Source organism: Zonotrichia albicollis, chromosome 5 (assembly GCF_047830755.1).
Source record: "Zonotrichia albicollis isolate bZonAlb1 chromosome 5, bZonAlb1.hap1, whole genome shotgun sequence".
Classification (NCBI taxonomy): Eukaryota; Metazoa; Chordata; class Aves; order Passeriformes; family Passerellidae; genus Zonotrichia; species Zonotrichia albicollis.
Genome location: NC_133823.1, coordinates 22477899 through 22501881, shown reverse-complemented (window position 1 = coordinate 22501881; position 23983 = coordinate 22477899). Strand labels below are relative to the sequence as shown.

Sequence of the window (23983 nt, the reverse complement as noted above, 5' to 3'; positions counted from 1 at the left end):
CTGCACACCAGGGGTGCATCTGCACTGCCTGCTGAGGAGGTCACTGGGGCTGGTGACTGCACTGGAGCTGCTTCCCAGGCAGCAGGGAAGCTGCAGCAGGGCAGCTGCCTCCCCCACAGCCAGCCTTGTCTGGGAGGGAACTGGGCATGGGAACGGTGCAGAGGCACCCATGAGGACTTTGGGAGATGGGGAAAGAGCAGGTGAATTTCTTGCTCTGCTGAAATCAATGTTGGCATTGCCAGCATTGTCATCCAGGACCTAGAAATATGGGGGTTTAATCCTATGCAATTAAGGAAAACAGAGTATGAAAGAGGGGTGATTGCTGTTTGCAACCCACCCTGTTTCATGCCTGTGTTAAAGTTGGGCAGCAAGTCCTTGCCAGGCTGTGATGTCACTTGCCATCATCAATAAAGGTTTTCAGTCATGAGCCATAAGCCTCAAATTTGCAGGAGATATGCAGGGCTCCTTCCCCTCTGCTCAGATAAAGGCAGTCAGGCACACTGGCTCTGTTCAAAGCACAGCAAAGCCTCCACTGACTTCAGAGAGTCCAAGAGGTCTGCTCCAGCTTCAGCTCCAGACACTGGACCACTTCCAGCCCCTCTTGCTCTGTCTGAAAGACTTAAGACACATGGGACTGAGGCCCTAAATGGCACAATGGTGGGCTCCTACTAACACTTTATCAGCTAATTGCAGTTAACTTTAATTTTGCCTTTTCCACTCTTTACTGGTCTTCTTAACCTGCTTTTTAGCCAGGGCAAAATTAAACATGAGGAAAAAGGCTTATTCAGCGTTATAATTATCTACTCCCAAGCTGTATAACAAAATGCTTTACACATTTAATTGGTTTTGTCTAATATTTCCACGTATACAGTAGTCCTATTAATGAGTATCATAGCTTCATTACTGCATATCACATTTTGCGATGGTTTGTACCATAAAATAATGTCAGCACATCAATAACTTAAATAACACAAATGTAAACTCATTTTCTGCTTGTTATAATTACTATTTGGGCCTGAAAAGGCCTTTGATTTGTAAGACCATTCACATAATATGGAATGTAATTTTATTTGTTTTTCTTTTGTATATAATGAGACACCGAAAGCCCTTGTCATCTCTTAACAGGATACTAAAGCAGCTCTGTTTCATGAATGACAGCACAATTAAAGCTAAAAATAATAATTAAAGAAACCCCTTTGTACTGTACAATCTCAAATTAAAGCAAGAAAGATAATGACAATCTTTTGCATTAGCCAGGAAATGTGATTCTCTGCCACTGGGCTGTTTTTTCTTGTTGACAATTCACAGAATGTGTATATGGGTGTAGTTATAGGTGTGTGTATATTCTATGCAGAACAGCAGTCCCTATTTTGTTGATCTAGTTCTTCTAATTGTTTAGTTAAACTACCTAGCTGTTACAATTTAGAATACTACATTAACACATTTAACATCAAGTTTACATACTTGCGTCTTTGAAATACTAGGAACTTTTACACATTTTATTTGGCTTTGTAAGGACTGGAATATCACAGATAATGCAATCTACTTGTCTTTGAAAGAATATGGCTGTTCTCAACTAACTCTCTAAGGTTCAGAGTGAAATACATTTCTGTTTACATCTGTAGCTGACTTCAGAGAAGAAAGAGTGTCTTCTTAAGCGGTCAGTCTGATGTTACAGTACAGATTCTGCAGAGATATATTTATTCAATGAAAGATCACTCTCTCTGGACTTTAGAGTCAAGCTGTTGCAGCAAAATTACTTCATTTAGACTAATTTTTTTCCTACACAAATCTCAAGAAAAACCTGTTCCAGGTATGTTTTGTAGTAGTATCTCCACATGACCAGAGGAGGGCACTTTGAACATCTTTGCACTGCCCAGGAGGCAGATGCAGAAGCACAGTGATACCCAATGTCGCACAGTCCTGCCACCTCTCCCGACTCAGGCAGGCATCCTTGTGTCTGCAAAAACACAGAATCCAGATTGTACCACAGGGCTCTGTTCTGAAAACAGTGGGCAGATAAATCACTCTCTTCTCGCTAACTGCGATTTCTCCCGATTTCCCCCATTTAATTCGGTGTTGCTGCGGGCTAAATTAAGAGCAATGGATAATTCCTAAAAATCATGTGAGGGGAGTTGTGTCCCTCTCCTTTCTGAACATCCCTCCACTATTAGCCCCTGGTAATTTAGCAAATATTGATTGATTTAACCCTCTATGACTTATCCTGCTGCAGAAATTCCTAGCCTTTAACTGAAAAATGCACTTGGAAATGCACTCTCTGAGATATGTATTGCAACAGTGCATCTTTTCACATTAAACTCTTGTAAAAATACTGCTCCTTTCCACCTTCTGAGGGAGGTCACTCTGTATCCCAGATCTGCTCTCCTGGCAGAGTACATAGCAGAGAAATCAATCTCTTCTCTTTTCCATACATAACCACAGTGTGGAGTTCAGCCAGTTTCCATGCAGGAAACATCTTTTTGGGCTTCATTTTGGCTGAAGGTATTAATCTTCTATGGAAAAAAATTTAATTCTGCAATCTTGTTGTTATTATAGACAGATTTTTTTGTCACCTCTGCTTTTTTGTTGTTGTTGTTGTTTAATGCAGAGAAATTATTAGAAAGGATTTAGAAACCTTTTTTCTTTTTCAAAATAGAAGTCTCTCCTCCACCTTGGGGAAACACACTGCTTATTTAATGTACTTTTTACTCCCCCCTTAACATTATTCCATTTCTCTTTTCTTCTCTCTTTATTCTTTCTTTTTCTTGAATTTTCTCTTCTTTTCTCCTTCTTTCCTAGAGCAGAGAGGTACAAGAAGGAAGTTGTCTTTCATCAGCAGTCCTTTGAGATAGAGTAGAATTCAGTGAGTCCTCACCATGATAGGATCATAAACTTACTGGGTTAAACCAAGCTAACTTTCCCTAAGCTGCCAAGTTTTAGCTGCACCATACATATATGTGTTTCCTTGTGCCTTTTTTTTTTTCTTATAATTTTGTTTTTTTCTTGATGACCCTGAGCTATGGCTTCTCGTTCCTACCTCTAGTCAACCTTCCTTTCTTTTCTGGTTTTGCCGATATAGGCCTCAAAGAAAAAATGGCAGAAGAGCACAAAGTAGCTGAGGTACATGAGAGAGGACCAGATGATGTTCTGCACGTGGGAATGGCACTGGCCATGCTGCATCCAGGAGAAGACCAGGTAATTGATCACGCAACCGATCAACATCTGAGTGATCTGCGACAGGGTGATGAACATGGCGAACTTGCGCGAGACCCTGAAGCCGGCGGCCCGCAAGGCATAGTAGGAGTACATGACGGCGTGCACCCCGTAGTTCATGGTCATGAACCAGCCCCCGCCAGCCACCATGTCCTTGTACGAGTACCAAGAGTAAAGTAACACTGTAATGTGATGGTACCAGTGTAAGAAGATGAGCTTCTGCTTCCTAAGAATAATGAATATTGTATCACCTGTAACGAAAACAAAACACACACACACAAAAAAAAAAAAAAAAAAAAAAAAGGGGAGGAAATGAGAAACATATCAAACAATTCCATAATTAACGCAGTGCTCTCTTGCCTTCGCTGCTGCTGGAGTATACACTACTTTAGAGCATGAAATCTACCTCAGCTCTAGATCTGAGAGCCTGTCTGAGAGCCAGTTTGGCTCCTAATCCCTATGCAATCTTTAGCAAACCAATGCATTGACATTTTCCTGTATGGATAACCCCATCTGAAAACTCCGTATGTGTACTTGGTAGCCTTTTGCTGCAAACATTATCCACAAAAGTCTGGGGTGAGGTAGGTGGATGTAGGTGTATCGTCTCTTACTGTGAGACTGCCTATTATGTACTGTGACTGGAAGAGAAATGCAGCTTGACAGAGAGCAGAAAACCTAGAGGAAGCAGCACACTGTCCTCTGGCTCAAATGTCTAAGTGCAAACTGAACCTAGTTAAAATCGGTAGAGCCTTTTGAGGTAATACACAAAAAAGCTGTTGCATATGCAACTTACCGTACTGAAAGAGATGCTTCCAGGAAGAAATGTGGGTTATGTTGAAACATTCCTTTTCTGCAAATCAATCTTACTATTGTATAAAAGTTAGTATTATTCATCTTGCTTGCTTTTTTTCTTCCGTCTGCTTCTCATATTGCAATGAGCATCTCAATTAGATTTATGGATATATATGTATGCTACTTGTTTTCCACTATTATATACAGAGTGTTTCCAAAAGGATCCCTGAGATTTGAACCCGGGGACTTAGTTTGGTGTGTAAGTATCCCAGGAAATCTAAGTCCTGAATATTAGTCATGGATGGAAGCAAAACTGCACTGTCTTCTCAAGGTCTGCAATAAACCGTAACACTGCTGTTCACTTCATTAACTGCATGATGTTGACTCATATTTTAATAAGTAATCATATGTTCAATTTATTGTTGCTGTGCAGTTCTAGCTGATGTTCCCCATTTTTAACAACTAAATTTCTGTGGGTTTGCAGCAATTTAAGCAGCAGGAAACCCAGGGATTCTGACACAGCAAGGCAACTGGTATCTGTCTCATTCTAGTTTTAATGCTGATGAATTGCTGTCCTCTTTAATTTGCTGAATTAAATTACCTGCTGAAAGGTAAAGTCTCATTTTTGCTGTACACCTGAACACAGTGAGAGCTGCAGTCCTTTGGGGTTTAATAAGGACATCCTCTGAAATGAAAGCTGGAGGGCAGCTCCTTTCCATTAAAACAATCCTTTCTTACACTAATAAGCCATGGATGAGAACACATGAAGCCTGACTTTCAAGATGGCTTTCACTGGATATCGTAAGTACCCTTGTCAAGAAACTGCTGGAGAGATATAAGTTTACAAAAATCAAGACTGGAAAAGCTAGGGATATTATGGGAAATTGGTTTCTACTTGGAGGAAGCAGGCAGCCACAGCTTTCATAGTTTAGGGAGGAAGCACCTTACTGCTCACAATTGCACACCTAGGTGCGTATTAAAGAATGAAAGCTGCAGAACAGAGGCAGAGTCTGACTCAAAGCTTCTTGCTGACACAGCTGCTCTAGCCCACCGTCCACTTGTGTAGCCACGGGGTGTGTGACTGCCAATTATGCCACTCCCATTTGCCTGCAAGAAGCTCAGGAAAAGGCATGGACCAGATTGCTTTTACTTCTCGACTGCCCTGCTGTGTACAATCACTGCAGTTTATTCCTGGGCTAAAGAAGGTAGTTTGGGCTTGGTTATGTTTACTCAGTTTTTCTGAGACTTAAATGGGATTTTGACAGTGATGAGACCCTTCTTGTGCTGTCTGCATGGATGTTTCTGCTCTAAAAATACACAAATGCATATAAGAAAAAGAAAAAGGGTACTCACCTAGTTCGGGTGCTTTGCTTAGCACGAATGCATATGCCCAGAATTTGCTGACAGGTCCAATGTAAAAACTCTGGTCACACACTGACTGTTTCAGGCCTTTGGTCATCAAAATGTACAGCATGTAAGCACCAGTTCGAACAGCACCGAATATACTTTAAAACAAAAAGAGAAAATTAGGAAAGGTCAGTGGACATTTGAAATCACAATGCCATCACTTCAAACCATTATGAGGAAAAGGCCATAACTGTGCTGAAATAATAAGCTTGAGACAGCCTGAAAGTTGAAGAAGCTCTGCTGGCTTCTAGGAAGTTACTCTGAACTCAGACCTGTAAACTGGACTGCAGCCACATCTCCTGGTGCAAGTCTGGAATGCTAACATCAGTGTTTTTTATTTCATTACCACAGGAATGATCCTTCGGCTTTCAGGAGCAGGGAAACATTCTATTTCAGCTCAAAACAACATGTAGAGTTTTGATGCTGATGGCTGGGAAACTACAAGAAATGGGTTGATAAAATATTTATTAGCAATATAATCAGGACCAATTCACTCTTCTGGTTTCCTCCGAGTTTCCTCTCATCTTTCCCCTGTATTTGTTACATCCACAGGAGCTCTGAGCACAGCAACACCTAGGCACACAGATTTTGATGAGGAATCTCAGTCAGAGCCAGTGTTTTGGTGCACATGCTTGTCTTTATCCCTGAACAGGTCATTGCTAACAGTGGAAACAGGTAGTTAAATCAAGCTGTAAACAGCAGATGCACCTTCCCCTTATCAAAGTGAGATGCAAGATAACAGTGTTCTGTAAATGAGAAACTTCAACAGATTTGTAACAGTATTAATTACTGCAATTACAGAGGGGATAGGTTGACATCCAGCTCATATCAGGAACAAAGGCTTCTATCTCACCAGCAAGGAGCTCTGCAGAAGGAGTTTTGTCTCATTGTTTTATGGCAAGAACATGCCTGCCCATTGTCTACTACTGTAGCTTGGTGGTCCCACGTAAGTTGTGATGAATACTGGGTGAAGGAAGCAGCTTTCAAAAAGAAATAGAGCAAAGACAGACACAATCTATTTAGGGGTTGAGTATATCTTACTTTATGCCTACATCATACGTTCTCATCCCTCTACCCAGCTCCATCTTATTTCCCCTCTAACTTCTTTGTGACCTTGACCTAACCTGGTTCCCACTGTGCCTCACTGTCATTACATGGCAGCAGGCAAAACTAGTCACCTAAAAGTTCTGTATACACATGTGGGTAATGCAAGCTACCATTTATGCAAATTGTGTGAAAGAAGGAACAGTTCCTCTGAAGCTGTAGATTCTTTGTTACTTGCCCTTGTCTTGTGAGGTCAGTATTCTGTAAAAAACCTACTGTTTTACAATCATCAAGGCAGCCTCAAAAGCTGAGTTTGATGGCAGTTTTTATGCTTCTTGGTCAGACTATATGGTTCTAGCAAGCCTACTGCACATTAAAACTGCTACCTAACATATATAATCTGCACAGAGTATTCAGATTTCCAAATCTGCAGCATTGCTACACCCAGTCAAATCTCCCTGCTGCTAAGGAACAATGCAGCTTGCTCTCCCCTGTCCACTGCATGGAATCTGCAGCCCAGTGGAGTGCCACAGTGCCTGCTGCTCTTTGGGCTGTCAGTGGCATCACAGATGGGGCTCTACAGCCGGGTCATACCCACGGAGGTATGCTGCATCCTGGCTCCTGCACCATTACCTTCTGATGCCTGAGGTTTCACTGCACCATCAGTGCAGGAAATTCAGACAACTGTGAGCACTTACAAAGCTACTATTATTATCTATTGGCAGTGTGGTATTTGCTCATTGGGTCTGCTGCCAGATGAGTCCTCTTGTGCTATATGCAAGTAAAAAACCACCCTGCTGTGGTTTCCAGCTGTGCTGAAGAAGTTTAGCTGAGTCTGGGTTTCCCACTGGCATTGCCCAAAGCAACTCACACATTCCCAGGCTTAGGCAAGAGAGCCACTGCAGCCTCCCATGACCACCCACCCCTGCATGCAGAGGGGACAGTGCAGAGCTCTGAGCATCCACACAGCTCACAGTGCATCCTCTCTCCATGTAGGGTGGTTTCCAACCAGAAATGTTCTCTCGGCACACTTTTCTCACGTCTTTCAGGCATCGGTTATTTAAACTCAGCAGAGTGCCAAAACCTGCAGGAGGAGTTATGGAATGAGGTGCAATTCATTCTGTGTCTTCTCTTTGGTGTTTAAAATATGCCTTTTTTTTTTTTTTTTTCTTTTTTTCTCAGGAACTGCATTTCTCATTCCCAGAAGAAGACAGGAGATCCTGACAGAGATGTGATCTGATCTCTTCCTGAGGCAGTGAACTCCTCAGGCTAGCCAGGGCATGCTGCTGCCTGCTCCTATGTTTTGGGTGGTTGCAAAACTGGGTGGAGGAAGATCAGGCAGAATACCTAATGATACACTGGTTTCTCCCATTAGCAAGTATCTCAGTGCTGACATTAAAATGGGGGTAGAAAAGGAAATTTTAAATAATGAAATCAAATAGCTGCAAGCAATATGCCTTTCTCTATAAAGAAGCTGTATTGCTTTTCTAAAAAATTGTTTGCTACTAAAGAAAATTCTGTGCCATGAACACAAACGCAAATGAGAAGAACACTTGTTGGAGCAGCAGGCAAACAATGATCTAACTGTGATTTGGTATGGACACCCAGGGATCTAACTCAGACTGGTAACAGAGACACAGAGTCTCTGCCTGGGGGGCATTACAGTGTCCCTTTGCTGTCTTTGAGATTATATTGATGTAATTCTGCTTGTCTTTCCATTTAGCAGCTACTGCAGAGCTCTCCTTGGAGCGCACACACACACACTCACACACACTCACTCACACACTTTTCTACAATTCCTCAGGATGGTGGCATCCTTTAGTTCCATGACTCTAGAAGTGACCTCAATTACAGCTCTACACACTGTGAGTCAAACTAATCTGTATTTTTTTTCTCAACAGAAACCAAGTTACATTTTCACATAATTCACCAAGGAAGGCTTTTTGCAAAGGAAGGACAGCAAACTCCAAGTAACTGATTCAATTACCAAAATAGACACTATGAGCAGGCACTATGAGCAGGTAGAAGCTTTTGAGAAGTGCTGCATGCCAAAACAATGCCTTGCCAACAAGTATCTGCCACTTGAGACTGAAAAAGATCTAATGCATGCCTGCAAATGTCTCTTGGAGCCAGAGAAATAAGCCTGCTTTCTGTGCCCCTGCCACCTAATCTTGTTTGTTCTGTAAGGTAAAATCAACCAACAAATTTCTATCTTGCAAAGACATGATGTGCAGCAGAGTGATGACACTGCTTACTCAGTAAATCACTTCTGCTGCATCCTGTCCTCGCCCTGCTCTCTGCTGTAGCTTTTGTGAGGTACTGAAATGAACTGCTTACCAAAGCAGTCTGTCTGGTGGGAATCATCTGCAGGGATTTTCAAAATAAGGTAGCAGTGAATTACTGTACAATTACAGTCTGTACAATTACAACTAGAGAGACTGATCAGAAACTGCATCATCTAATGCAGCTTTCTTATGTACTCAGGCTCAGAGTGCCCTACATTCTCCTCCCTTCAGGCAGTGACTTCTCTAGTAAGTTAAAAAATGCCCAATTGATATTTTAATCTCCATAGTATTATCAAGATATGTCCATGAGTAAAATACAAACAAATATTTTACCGTCTCAAACTCGTTTTCATACAGGGGTTGGTGAGTTGACCCTGGCTGCATGCCAGGTGCCCACTAAAGCTGCTCTATCAATCCCCTCCACAACTGGACAGGCGAGAGAAAATATATCAAAAGGTTCCTGGGCTGAGATAAAGGCACAGAGAGATCATTTACCAGTTACCATCAGGGGCAAAACCGAGTCAGCTTGAGGAAATTCCTTTATCACCAATCAAAACAGGATAGCATAATGAGAAATAAAAGCTAAATCTTAAAAACATCCCCCGCCTTCTCTTCTTCCTGGGTTTAGCTTTACTCCCGAATTCTCTACCTCTTCTTTCCCAGTGGCGAGGGGAGGAGAGGGATGAGGAATGGTCCTCCTGCTACGAAAACCTGGCCACAGAAATCCAGTACTCAGAGGGCCTCAAAACACATCCCATGCATGGGTTATGTGCAGAATTAAGAAGGGCTTGAGAGCTGGCTGGAGAGGTGGGTAGACAATGCAGGTGTTATTGTATGAAGCCTATTGCTACTTTCTGCTGTCTCCATCCCACCTGCCAGCAGGGAGTGAAGTATGTTTTTGTCAAAAGCCCATGTGAGTAGCAAGTACCTCAGGCCTTCAGTCCAACCCCAGATGGCATTGCAGCCGGCTCAGCTCCTCCTCACAGTGGAGGTCACTGCACATTTTTGCTAGGACTGCTTTCTATGGAGATCCACTGCTGCACTTGACTCCTGACACTTCTGGCCACTCCACTCCAGGATCAACACTGCAGAACTGAGCAGGGAATGTGACTTCCAAATAAAAACTTTGGAAGTGCAGCACAGAATATAGCAACATGTCCTAAAGGATAATCACAGAGTGGAAAGTCTCTGCTCTGGCTTTAAAACAGCTTAACCAAACAAAACATGCAAACTGTGTATACAGTGCCTAGCTGGTTCAACCACTCTCTGAGGTGTTGGCCTGCAGTGTGCTGTGGGTTGCTGGGCTAGTCCAGCAGTGAGCCAGCCAGCCAGAGCTCCCACAGGTCCAGCTCCAGCTCCCAGCCTGAGGACCAGTTTGAAAAGAGAAAAAATATTAATTCTGCCCCAACCTGCTTACATGGTGACTCACAGGAGTTCTGGCAGGTAACTCTGTGCCCTGGAAGCACAAGGCTATGGCAAAAAGCACAACATCCTCCTTTGTGGAAGCCCCATCGGGCACACAGTGTCCTGGGAAAGCAGCTGAGACAACCACACTGACTGCAGCCTGCTTGTACCATAACAGCAAGAAGAGCAGGGAAGCAGGTTCTTTAGTTTTCTGTTGACTCTTTTTTTTTTTTTTATTTTAGCATGTGAAATATTTACAGAGGCAGAACTCTGCAACATCTAAAGAGCAGCAAGTGAAGAGTGTGGAGCTTCCCACACCTTCCTTCATGACAAATCAAACCATGTTCACCTTACTGTTCTGGTCAGCAGCAGTACCTTGGCAGCCATTCCAACTTTCCCTTCTGTTGCTGAGGAGTTATAACGCAATAAAATGGCCTTTCTGTGCCCTTCTGATTTAAATCCCACAGTGCTCAGGAAAGAGGAAGCAGTTGCACTGCTTTGGCACAGGAGTGTGGGAAGCACAGCAACCCCTCAGTCTGTCAGTTCCAAGCAGCAAGACAGTCCTGAGAGCACACCTGGAGACAGCAGTATCTGTACAAAGGGGCAGCAGAGTCCTTCTGTGCTTAGCCAAGCAACAGAACACACACAAACTATGAACCAATGCTGGAAAAATGCAGGGAGGAAGCATGTACCAGAAACAACTCTCTGAAAAGAATGCAGCTTCATCAAACACTGCTCAAGTCCCCAGTAGTCAAAATTGAGTAAAGAAACTCAGGAACTCCTGGTATTACCAAGCACCATGTACAAGGTGGGCGCATCTCCATGTCAAAGTCATCACGTCATTCAGTCGTTCACTTGCTGTTCTTTTAACTAATTCCTAAAAATAAGTTTGCATTTTCAACATGAGTGGTAGGTTTGTTTTGCAGTTCTCTGGAAGTACTCAATAGTTTTTCTTCTCCACCTGGTAAGGATGATCTTCTTTCCAATCACTCACTTTTTCTGCTGTCTCACAGTACCAGCCCACCAAGGATGTTCACCACAAATATAACACAGCAGACAGGGCTAGGTGACAGACTTAAGAAACTGACAGATTTTGTTGCTGGAAATCAAGCTTTTTGTAGGAGATTTTTCCTGGTCTCCCATAAGACCCTGCTTTGGCCATGTGAGAAATAACAGTAGTTTTGGCTGACTCAATAGACACTGGGGCACCTCCAGAGGATGCTGGCATTGAAGGGGGCACTTGCCAACCAGCAGAAGAAAGGGTTTTTTCCAAGTTTTCTATTATTTTTTCCTAGGTGACTAGAGATAAAGTTGGCAGACCAGTGTTGGGAAAATGGCCTATTCCAGGGAGGAAGGAGATGATGACAGTTCCTACCTAGCAAACAGGGCAGTTCTGGGAACGTGCATTTGTATGGCGACCTCATTGTGCATTTTGAGTTCTGGGAATGTGCATTTGTATGGCAACCACATTCTAATATATATTTACAGCTGTATTGTAGAAAGATAAACCTAAACTATTACCTGTGTAGACAGGTGAGGTAGTCAGATCACAGTGTGCTTGCTGTATTGCTATTGCTGTGGTGATTATACTATCAGCCCAGTGGGAAAGATGGAAGATTTAATGAACCATTGGACTCCTCCTAATCTAAAATCTGTCTTTATATTTTGTGGTAGTTTCAGGTCCCCTAGGAGCAGAGTACTCTGTGAAACTGCTAACCTTAATGGCAAAAAGAGAAGGCAGTCAAACAAAATTTCAGCAGTTAAATCAGAATGCTTATGGGAGTCTGTCCTCATCATCTGCAAAATAAAAAAAGAAAGGAACTGCATTTTTTTTCAGTTCTCCCAGGATGTGGCTATAGAGAGACTAGTTTCTTTTTAAAGTTGAGCAATACCAAAAGGGAATGTCCAGGTTAAAGTGTTTATCTGGGTAATGACAAATGAGGAAAGGATACACTGCGGTCTGGTTTGAGCTGACCAGACATATGGACCAACACCCTACTGACTTTTACTGGTGCATGGGTGCTTATTCAAAGATTCTTGTTCCAAAAACTTTTGTGGGCAGATGTGCCAGCCTGCTTCAAGGCTGGGAAATGAATTAAGACCACAAGGGTAGGCTCCTTAAGAGTCTGTCCGACAGACTCCTTCCTCCATTGATAAGGGATGGTGAAAAACTGGGTCAGACACCGACCTTCCAGTGTACTGAAGCAAAGGACAAGTGAGAAATATGTTTCCTGGCTAATTAACTTTCCTTAAACTTTTGTGTCCATGGGCACATGTTTACAGGTATCACTGAGAGAATGTGGGTTCTGTGGGCCCCACTTTCTGGGGGATTAACGCGTGCAGGAAGATGGCAAAGGGGCAACACGACCCATCAGAATTTGCAATTGTTTTGATCTGATTTCTGATACCTAAGCTGCTCTTGGGTGTTTGTGGATTGGTTAGATTTCCTTGTAGCTGTTCCTCCACTTCTTTTTTTTTTTTTAAATGATCACCTCTGAAGTCTCATTGTGACTTTTTTCCACTGATGGACATATTTGTCCACATCTGGCCAGCTCTGCAGGGGGAAGGGAGGAGCAGCACCAGCTTCATTGGACAAAGTGCAATATGTGATGGTGCAGTACTAAAAAAAATAAAAATCTATGGAACAAATCTTCTAAAAGAGAGAATTATTCAATTATGCCCACAAAAATCTTAATATATAGTGTCATGAAAAGGTTGTCAGACCACCTAAGTGTGACCTCAGATGTGACTCCTGTCTTAGTTTGTCTTGATGGTATGCAATAAAATTTAGGTCACATAAGTTCCATGAACTGCTATAAGTCCTGAATCTTCCTGTATTTAAACCGGTGTAGAAACTATTTGGTTTCTTTAGACTTACCTTTGATTGCAAAATCATGATATTTGTACTGTATGGTGAAAAGTCAATCATTAAGCACAAATTAAATGTGACCAATGACTGAAAACTATCATTTGACTGTTGTTCCACGTAGTGACCTACGTAGCATTAATGGCTCTTATTTTGATTTCACAGAGTTAATGAGATCTGTTGTTAAGTCACTGCAAAATAATGAGTCCTTGAAACATACAAAAAACAGCCTAGAAAAGGATCTGGCACCCAATATCCTAAAAGGTCAATGTGACACAAGGGCAGCCTATACGAAGTATTAATTTGTACTAATAACTGACTAGAAGAACCAGCTTTGTAAGTCTGTGCCTAGTTATTAAAAATATTTTGCTAGGTTTGTGGGAGAGTGTTTAACTTTCCAAATTAAATTAATCAGTCTCTTGGTCCATGAAGGGTACACAGAGATATGGTACTTAACAAAAAAGTTTGAAAATAATGGTACTGGGTATGGATTTGGTCACTCTTAACTCTAAATGTAATATTTTTGAGGTTTTTTATAAGCATTTAAAATATAGAACTTCTGAACAGTGAGTTACATTGAAATCCTAGAGAGACACTTGTTCAAATCACAGCTGCTGAACTCAGCCCAACTGTTATTTTGCAAGAAATGGCAAACAAAATTAATGCAATTAGGCTATTGTTTCAATGTCTTTCAACATTTCCAAAGTCCTTTCAAGCAATGCCAAGGTTAGTGATGAAGAGGGAGACCTGATCCTGCAGAAAGACTGTTGTTTTAAGACATTAGTAAAGCACTTCTCTGTTTTACCTCCTAGAACTGATCCAATACCTCTGCCTCCTTACTGAATCCACTTCAGATGAAAAGAGCATCTCCATTCTCTCCACAGCACAGACCTTTCTCTGCCATTCCAACAACTTGGTCTTCTCTGCTTTCCAACAGCCAAGGCCTACCACCTCCAGCATGGGCTGTCCCAGAGTTACCAACCTAAATAATATTCAGGCCAGCAACTGCTTTAGGTCAGACAGTCCTGAGTGAAGAACTGCTAGGTGCAAAGCTGTTCATGAGCTGGAAGTCTATAACTTCCTTCAGACTTCTGTCTCTGTTGGCATCTCCAAGGCCTTTAACATTTGATGTAGGAATTCCTCACAGAACTTTATGGACTGTACTTATGTGATAGCCTTGTAAGGTGGTTAAGCATAAAACCCATTTCAAAGAGAGGTGGGGCAAGCTGAATTTTAATTGTCCTGTCAAAAATCTGTATCTGAGTTGGGATAAGAAATTATGTGCAACTTCATGAGTCCAAGGTTGTGGGTTCAATCCCTGGAAGGGCCATTTACTTAAGAGTTAGACTTTATGATCCTTGTGGGTCCCTTCCAACTCAGGTTTTTCTGCGAATCTGTGAGTTGTGGTTCATTGCCCTGCCCATGAGGTCTGTTTGATGTAAGCAGAAAGAGGTCTGACCTCACTCTGTATCACTGAAAACAGTATAGTTGATATAACAGTAAATACACTCCACTAGGAGGAATTTTCTTCAGAGTCCTTTGACCTACTGCAGATTTTAACTTTTTGAAGTTGCTCTCTAAACCTTCAAGTCCAAAGTCCTTCATCTTAATTACCCAAGGTATATCTATACCTTTCAAGATAAATAGTTTATAGACATAAAAGACATTGGCACATCTCTTAACAACACTTCATTGCTTGTGCATTTGCTATTTTGGCAGCACACTTTCAAGATCTAAAAATACGGAGTGATGTGCAGAGACACACAGTGCAAATTTATGAAGCTGTGCTGTCCTAGAAACACCCAACAGCTGAAAACATTCTGACCCAGTCTGAACACCAGATGTGCCTTCCACAGAGGCAGTCAGACCCTTGCCTTCCCTCTCTTTTCCCTTAGGAAAGGACACCAGGGTAGATTTGGCCTGACACAGCACGACAGAAGTGACAGAGTATGTGACCCTACAAAGTCAGTTTCAAGAGCATCCGTGCTTCTACCTCCTCCCCACTGTCACATGTCCTGAGTTTGCACAGGACCAGACTGCAGCAACTGACCTTAACTGTGGCAGAAAATACTTGGATTTTCTCCCTCATGGAAGTTTTGCAGCTATTTTAACTACTGTTGTTTTGCGCCAGTAAGTCAGCTCCAGAATAAAATCAGGTATGGATCAGAATCCATGATGGAGTGCTTAACTTGTTGTGACATGAGCAGATACAAAAGTGAGGTGGAAAATTCAATGCCAATATTCTTATTCTCCTTAAGTAAAGGAGAACTCCTGTTCTCCTTTACTTAAGGATAAAACTACAAAAATAGAGTTTTAATCCTATTCATCAGCAACAGAGTATGTGGAAATTCCGTTTTTAAAAGGCTTCTATCCAGCCAAATCTATGAAGGAAATGCTTGAAGACACAACCATTGAGTTAACTATGGACAAAACCAGAACTCTAAACTTTCACTGTAAAATTAAAAAATCTGATTATTTCAATCTCAGTCTTTCAGAGGACTGCAACACTTCTTTTTGTATGTCTGGGATTTAGGACCATTGTAACATTTCAGAGCACCTAAGCTGAACTCCTTTCTGCTCTACATTGTTTGCATTTCACTGGGAAAAAAAATCATACTGGCTATAATTTTCTCACATTTTCCTCTAAGAAAAGTAATTTTGGGCACAGATGTGAAAAAATGTTACCAAGTTTTCTCTGGTGCTGATGAACTATGGTAACTATTTACATGCTCATTCTATATCTCGCAATTTTAGTGTAAAACCGTCAAAACAAAGAAGGAAGCTTTTGCCACCATATTTTAGCCCTTGTTAACTGTGTTTAGACAACACCTTATTAACTGTGTTTAGTCGACCATGTGCTCAGTTACTACAATTCTGTTGCAGCAGATAACTGAAAGCACAGGAACAACTCCCTCATGCCTGTATCCTCCAGGTCCTATATATAAAATAATTTGTGACGATTATTTATTCTCTTACAACAGGCAGGAAAAAGAAAAAATAATGGAATATAGCACCCTGGTTCCATGATACACTTTTTTCTTAAGGTAACTGAACACCTTTAAAAACACTTTTCCAAAAATTACCATAACAGTCATTTAACAGCACTTACGTTAATCTCATTCTTTAAAAAGAAGACAGTACCCATCCTCTTCATCTGATGTGTCCCAAAGGCTACAAGGTATCTAAAAAATGACTAAATCATTATAATTAAGAGCACTATTTTCACAAATGTTTCTGACTAGAAAATGTCTTTAACTTCCTAAACTGCCTGAAAGCTTGCAATGACTAATGCCTTTGTTCCCACCTGCAATTTTACCTCTCCAGCTGAGAGAGGAGATGGAACGCACTATTACAAAATGTTGGCTTTCCTAGGGGAGGTGAATGTGATTACAAGCAATGGGCACTCTCTGTGGCTGCTCTCTGCTCTAAGTTCCTGTATCCATGTACCCCAGAGTGAGCTCCAGCCCTCTCCTGCTGGAGCTCTCCCACCCCTCAGGCAGGGGCTGCCTGCAGTGCCTTGCTGCCCATCCTGCTGTGCTGCTCTGGCTGCCTCCATGGCCATGTCATTTAATCCTGGACTGGTGAATGATGCAGCTAAAACAGTATGTCCTCCACTTCCTAATGACATAATTTCATTGCTCTCATTCATTGTGGGGAAAACAAAGACTGGGAAAGGCAAAGACTTTCCAGCCAGCCTTGGCACTAGAGAGTTCAAAATGTGGAGCTGTGCTCTGAGCAGCTCTCTGCTCTAGGAAGCCACTGAAAAGGAGCTCAAGACAGTGGCTGGCATCTCTGCTGGATCTTGTTTTAAATATGCTCCTTTACAGGGTGACAGAAATACACAGGCTACAGTTGAGAATGCAGCAGGAACATGCTGTATTAGTAACCATTATGTTTATAACAGACTCTTATCTCCATAATCTACTGCTCTGAATAACAGAAATGGGTCCCTCCAAAACATACACAAATGCAAAGGCATGAGAACACCAAGAATTTAACAAGCCCCAAGACTGAAACCTTCCTTCTGATGTTTTGCTGCCCAACTGCTCCTCAGCCTCTCCCCCTGACCATTTCCTAACTGGGAAGGAGAACAAATCAATCTTGCAGTTCACCCACACAGTCCTCCTTTATCAGACCTGCAGGTGAAGGAGACTCATTCAGGGTGAAGTCCAAGCCACAGTAATGTTAAAAAAAAAAAAGGCAAGAATAGGGGAGATGAGGAATAACACTTTTTTCAGTATGGTTCTTTCTTATCCTAAGACCTGCTGGTTAGCAGTACTGGAAGTACCTTATAATGAGGTTCTCTGGCTCTCAGAACCATGTGTGTGAGCACAACTTGTGCTGATCTCTGCAGTTATCATCAGTCTTCTTGGCAGAAAATTTCTTGTTGCATAAACTCACAGATACTTTGAGGTTTGGGCTCAGTCCTATCAAAATCCCAAAGCAAATTTGAGAGAATTCCCCTTCCATTTCTAAAACAGACCCCTACCACTGAACCAAGCATACAAGCCTTGCTTTTCAGACCTGTCCACTGTAGTGATCCAGATGCATTTCTAGAAAGCTATGCAATGCAAATCAATTGAGTGTTCAGGTGAGACCAAAATCTGAAGTCAGGCCAGCTCAGACTGATTTAGAAATTGTGCAAATATTTTACAGGGCTCCAAGAAATAATATATCATTTGTACAGCTATACAGACCCATAAGCATATGCATGCATGCCTGGGTGGTGTTAGGATCCCATGTGATAAATTTTGGGGAAGGTAATGAGGTCTATCCAAGTGATGGCTCGCTCTGTAGTTTCCAAGTGAGTGCAGATACTGTGCATCCTGCATCAGCCTTTTTTGTCTTCTTGGCAATAAATTCCTCAGTGTGGGATCACTCCCTTCAGCCCCTCCCTCTTGTCAGCAGATTTCTTAGTCACAACTCACCTGGCTCCCCAAACCATTTCTTTGTCCTTTTTATTGACAAAACTGGAAGGAAATCCAGACCTAACATTTCTTTCCCTCCCCAGGGACTTCATTAAGCATACCAAGCAGTAACATCTCTGCAGGGCTCCTGATCAATGGACACTGTCATCTGGAGATTTTAATCACATTAACACCACAGCAGAGGAAAATCCATCTGACTCTCCCCTGCTAAAGTGGCAAACTCAACAATTCTGCCAATTGCTGCAACTACTACTTGTAAGGCTTATTTGTATGTGTGGATAAAAATCAATCTACCACAGGTACTGCCTTCCGGTCTCTCCTCATGGAGCCTGAATAAATGTAGTTTGATTTTCCAGATCTGCCTTCCTTATGATTGGGAATAGCTATATTCAGACAATGCCAAGAGCAGAGCACGAAACCAAAAAATCAATAAGTGAAGCTTTGTGAGCTGGTGGAAGAATTTGTACTGCTTAAAAAGCACAGCAGAAAAAAAAGAAGCTGGGGTGTAGATCCCTACCAGTAGTGTGTGCAACAGAGGGGAGGATAACTGGTAAAAGTGAAGAGTTATTCTTGCATGGAGAGCCTTACCCAGAGCACTCAGCAGCTGTGCAAGGCCCGCTGGGTTTTGGCAGAGATAAGCAGGGAGCAGTGGTCAGGCTGAAGGGCAGCTGCACTCAATCATCGCCTGAGGAACACCAGAGGGACACACTTGTACCCATACACTGCCACAAATCACATAACTCTTTTCTTACAGAGAATGAAAAATAATCTTCCAGCTCTAACCACGCATCCTTGCATCTCCTCTGATTTCCAAAGAGTCAGTTATAAGCTAATCAATAGTAATTACCTATCACCTGGTTTAAAAGCCCATTCATGACATTGCTTCCTGGTGACCTAGCATGGAGGGTGGGAACTTGCAAGAACAATATTTCCTGATGAACGTTGTTACTTCTTGAGCAATACCATCACTAAATAATAATAGGACTTTGTTGTAGCTGAAATTCGCTGGCGCCCTGTGAAGGCTGCATAATCAGTGAGATATTTTTCTTTCACGAAGTATTTCCTAGTTCTTGGATATTTATTTCAACAAGTCTGGACTGTGGCTCAACTACTAAAAAGGAAAAAAAAAATCAATTTTCTACTTAAGCCTCATGTTTGGTGCAAAATCTCATAGGAATTAAGGAATCCATCTGAGGATTTCTAAAGTAGCCCATGAGGATTCATAAGCACACTGTGCCTCTTAAGCAGTCCTTAATGAATGCATCAGGGGCATTTGCACTTGCTCCTCTGTTGTTACTGAAAATTATTCTCAGCATCCAACATCATCTCAAGGCAATCTTAGAGTAAGTACAGAATTGCAGTGATTTACATGATAATCCAAAAAAGTGGCATTATCTAGTTCTGCAGGATAAATTAAAGATACTTACAGGATCAAAAGTATCAAGTTGGCAGAGTATCTGTCATGTATAGCACTGAAATTTATGTATTCAGGAGTTTGAAATTATCTTATGCAAATAAAGCCAAACAGTAATAAAGTAAAAATTTAGCAAAGAATCAAGCCAACCAATGAAGCCAGCCATCAGTAAAGCTGTAAAACTGGCAGATAACAAAGTAAGAAAAATCTAAGTTACAGGGAAACACTAGCATTTGACAGAATAAAGGAGGCTTAAAGAAGCTAGAAGTTATAATACAATTGTAATGAGCTGCTCAGACCCATAATTTAATACCAACTGCTGGTCTGGATCTTCTTTTCCATTCTATCCTCAGTGGGGTGATGGTCCTGCAAGCACCTAAAGAAGTTCACATCTCAGGGATTCGCCTACAGTTAGCAAATAATTTATTTTTCTTTTAAATTCAACAACCTGGAGGGAGGATGCTGAATGGTACAGGCACATTTGTTTAGAAGAAGCTGAACTTGAGACAAAACCAAACTGTGACTCTGCTAAACCCTGGGCCGATGCCCGTGCGCAGCCCATCCCTGCGTGCGAGCCCTGCTGGCCCTGGCAGGGTTTATTGGCAGCCTGGCTGCAGAGGACGCGCTGGATTTGACAGGTCATGCAAGTTAACACTCTCAGCACTGTATTCCCACTGCCTCCAACAAGCACAAGCTGTCAGAGACTTACTCAGAAGGAAACACATGGAGATACAGTTCCCCAGGGATTTCTGCATGGAGGAGGCCCTTTCACCGTGCTCATGAACCAAGTGTTGAGGCTGAGTAAAAGGCAGAAGTGACACCACACAGGCAGAGATGGATTTGATTGATTCCTTTTAAATTAATCATATACTTTCTCTCTAGTACAGTTCCCTACTTAAGCCACCAAACAGATGTTCTTTATTCTTCAAATGTGCACTTCAGTCTGATCCCTGTATAAAACTGAGAGGCAAAGTTTCACTCTCAGGGGCTTTGCATTGGGCATTATTCATGCTGGGTGGTGGGTGACCTATGAGAGCTCCTGTGCGCTGGGAGAGGGTGAGCCCATGAGAAAGGTGTAATTCAAGGTGATACACTGAGTGTGAACACACTCTTTGATTGTGAGAGAGGGGAAGGAACAGGGGCAAAAGGAGCACAACAGTTTTTCAAATGATGTAGTGAATTCACTTCACTAAAATATTAATTTTCCAGCAATAAAGGCAAGCAAGCTAAGTCAGAGAAAAAGAAAAGGTCTTAAAGAACCTAGGTGCAGCTTAGCACTGAGTAGAGATTTTTCATAATAATTTTTAGACAATCCTATCCATATCTCCTGTAAAGTACAATCAGCCAGGTCTCACAGTTACTCCATGGTTTACTTTTAATTAGGCCTGGGTAGGTAAAACCAGTAAAATCAGTTTACATTCAAAATTACTTTGATGAACACAGGAGTCCACAGCACTAACAGCAGAGTGAACAAAGGAGTGAGATTTCAGAAGATGGGCACAGTATTTTGCCACATGGCATCAGTTACAAATCTGGAAATAAGGTTAGTTAGAATAAATAAGGTAGATATTGAAGATACATCTTCTTGACAGTTCTTTGTTTTATGACAATTTATTTTTCTTAGTCTGTATATTTTTATCACGTCTACACAGTTTTTTTAATGCCAGCTACCATTTGCCTTGCACTGCATGAATTCGCTCTACACAACGCTGTTTCTATTTTCCTACTGGAATTGGAATAACTTGTGGAAAATAAACTTTTCTTCTTAAACTGTTAAATTTTATCCAATGGATTTTTGTCTTCTCTCCAATCATTCTGAATTTCTACTGTTCACCCAACATTCAACTTCATCTCCAAAATGGTAATTTAAAAAACGTTTCTTTATCTGTCATGCAAGAAAATCAGGTAAGTATGTAAAGATGAACATGGTCCTATAGAAATAAATCCTTAAGTAGGTGCATATTAAGCCTTTAACTTATTTGGGTTCTGAGAAATGTCCTGAGAATATGCATTAAAAATGCTTTACAAATATAGGGAATGTTTCACTTTGAATTAACTTCCTTTTAAATTTATAATTGAGAAGATTATTAATTCACCTTAAATGTGCTTATTAATTTCAATGTTATTTGGCAAACATTCCTCTTTTCAGTAATTAATTTTCTCTTTGAATGTACTGTCAGGACCTTATAAAATTTCAGAGTATTTTAAGATTTTGATGGGTTGCTCAGCAACATATGAAATTAAGTTGTGTTTAAATCTCCACAGCAAGTATCTGTGAACAGCAGTTCTTACTATGGGACATAAATCTCAACCATCTTTTATCGATTTTCCTACTTAGATGCATGATAACTAGAAAGTATTTCAGAGTCACAAATCCAAGCAACTGAAGTCTTTTCTTTAAATATATGTTTTGTCTTTTCTGTTTCATTCAGGTCAGAATTGAGCTCTTCACATAAAGGCATGTCTCGGATTCCCTTGTCAGGAGCCCTCTGTGGGTGCAAACCCCTCTACACGTGCTGCTGTGCTTTCAGTAGGAAATCAGTCAACACCAGTTCTGTAAAGGCAACGTGAGTCACCTTCCTTAGTGTGTCTTTTGGGGTTTGTCTTTCAATTATAACACCTGTTGTTGCGGGAATTTGCTTTTGAGGCTCTGGTTAGCTCTGTGGTAAGCAGGTAGCAACCTTTTAGCTACATTTGATACTATTTCTACTGCTTAGAGAAAGTGAGAGAAAGACATTTGGAAACCCTGTACTGACATCCACTCGTTTCCACCACAGCTACAATGCATAGCTGGGTTTGGATTAGAATCTAAGTGATCTCAGGAGATGATAAGAGCATTATAGTGATGTGGCTTGGCTAGATGAAGAGATATTCTTCCCTTCACTGCACCCACCAGCCAAAGTCAAGCTAAGCCTCTGCCTACAAATGATTGCATCACGTTAGATGTTTTAGCTTCCTTGCCTCCTGCATTGATGTGACAGCACTCCCTAGGGAAGACAACCTTTTACTATTATTAGTTAGAGCCTTGACCCTGAAACTTCTGTTGTCAGCCCCTTAAGGATACATAGGAAAATGGTGCCATGCTGCTGTCCTCTGTGAAGATGAGGTGATCAAACATGTTTAAGCTCTTTGAAAGAAAAGCTACCCATACACAGGCTCTATGGCCTATAAAAGGAATTACAAAAATCCATCTGAGATGTAATGAAAACATGAATTAATGACTTGTATCCTTCTGTGAGTCCTGGCCTCAGCTTTGATAGACTCCAAGTAAAACATTCAATGAATGGCCCTGACTTTATGTTCAAAGTGTCACAAATATAAAACTGGCAATTCATGTTTGATGTGTTTTGTCCCCAAGAAATATTCAAAAATACAGGACTGACTGTCACTCTAATTTTGCAGGTGAAGCAGCAATGGTTTCCTTGGGGTCTTATGGGACTGGAGAAAGACCTTTTGTGTAGCTGCCTAACAGCAGGTTCCTGTTACCACAGAGCAACCAATGACCTCAGTACATAACCAGGCTGGGTAAACACACTTAATTAAAATGTAGAAAACAAACCAAAACAAAACAGAACAAATCTTCAATGACTGAAACAAGTCAACAAACCTGCTAGCGACCAAAAGACCAAACCAGCCCAGCAACCCCAGTATCAAAATGATTTCTCAGCCAAAGATTTCAGGAGATGATGTTTTCACAGTGGCTTCCAAATGAAAAGCAAGATTTACTGTCATTGCTCCTACTGAAGTTTTCAGTGACAAAATGTTCAAAACCAGTCAATGCTTTCAAAGGAAAATAAAGCTGCTTTTTCTCAGAAATCCTGCTGGCTGCCAGTGTTGACACAAAACTCGCTTTTGACCAGGCTCCTGAATGCACAGCAAGCTCAGCAGGCTGGTGTAATTGTTTTGTTTATTTATAAGCGTGACGAGTTTCCTACTGTAGCAGCTACCACATTTAAATGATCTTGGCAAGCGTGAGGGCATACAGGATACCTTCTGAAGAAGGACCATGTGATTGCCTGGCAGGCAATTTCCTTTTCTTTTAAAGCCCAAAACACGTCTTTTCAGCCTCTGCTAAGTGTTACTATTTCTGAGGGTATTTGAAGCAGGTAAAATAGTAGGACTGCTAAAAGCGAGATAAACAAGGAGCTCAGAAAAAAGCCTCACACTGACCTTGAGGCAGAATACTGTGGGCTCTCCAGGCAGGTTTTTCTTCCTCAGTACAACCACTCATGGCAGACAAATACATTACTTAGAATTTCTGCAAAGTATTGTAAAAGTCAGAGCATTTTAGCATCCCAGAAAGCCAAAGAGGAAATCTTTTGAAACCTAAGGAGCATTTTTCTGGATCCGTAGTAAGTATCCAGTCCTCTAAACATACCTGAATAGACCTTTGGAGGAAGCTGGAATGCCTTTCAGACCAAGGATATATAAACACAACACCTAGTTACAACAGGAACCAAAAAAAAACCAAATCCAAGTTACTCGGCAAGTTCACACCATGTCAAGTGCTGCTTGCTGAGGCAGTCAGTAAGGTTGTGACAGACGGCCCCAGAAAGGACACTGGTGCTGAAGCATCAGGTAATGGATGTTCCAGTGAACACTTCTATAAGTCTTTGTCTCATGTCTTCAT

At 41.5% G+C, this 23983-nt stretch overlaps 1 protein-coding gene across 1 annotated transcript in view; it reads right to left on the bottom strand.

The window, feature by feature from the left end:
• Positions 1–1049: 1049 nt before the first annotated feature.
• The window catches only part of ELOVL6 (ELOVL fatty acid elongase 6), a 75278-nt gene continuing 52344 nt past the window's right edge, over positions 1050–23983 (bottom strand). The window contains exons 3-4 of the mRNA XM_074541034.1: positions 5359–5510; positions 1050–3464 (exon numbers count right to left, since the gene is read on the bottom strand). Coding sequence (XP_074397135.1) covers positions 3040–3464; positions 5359–5510 — 577 coding nt within the window. The 3' untranslated portion in view covers positions 1050–3039. The remainder of the gene's footprint in view (positions 3465–5358; positions 5511–23983) is intronic.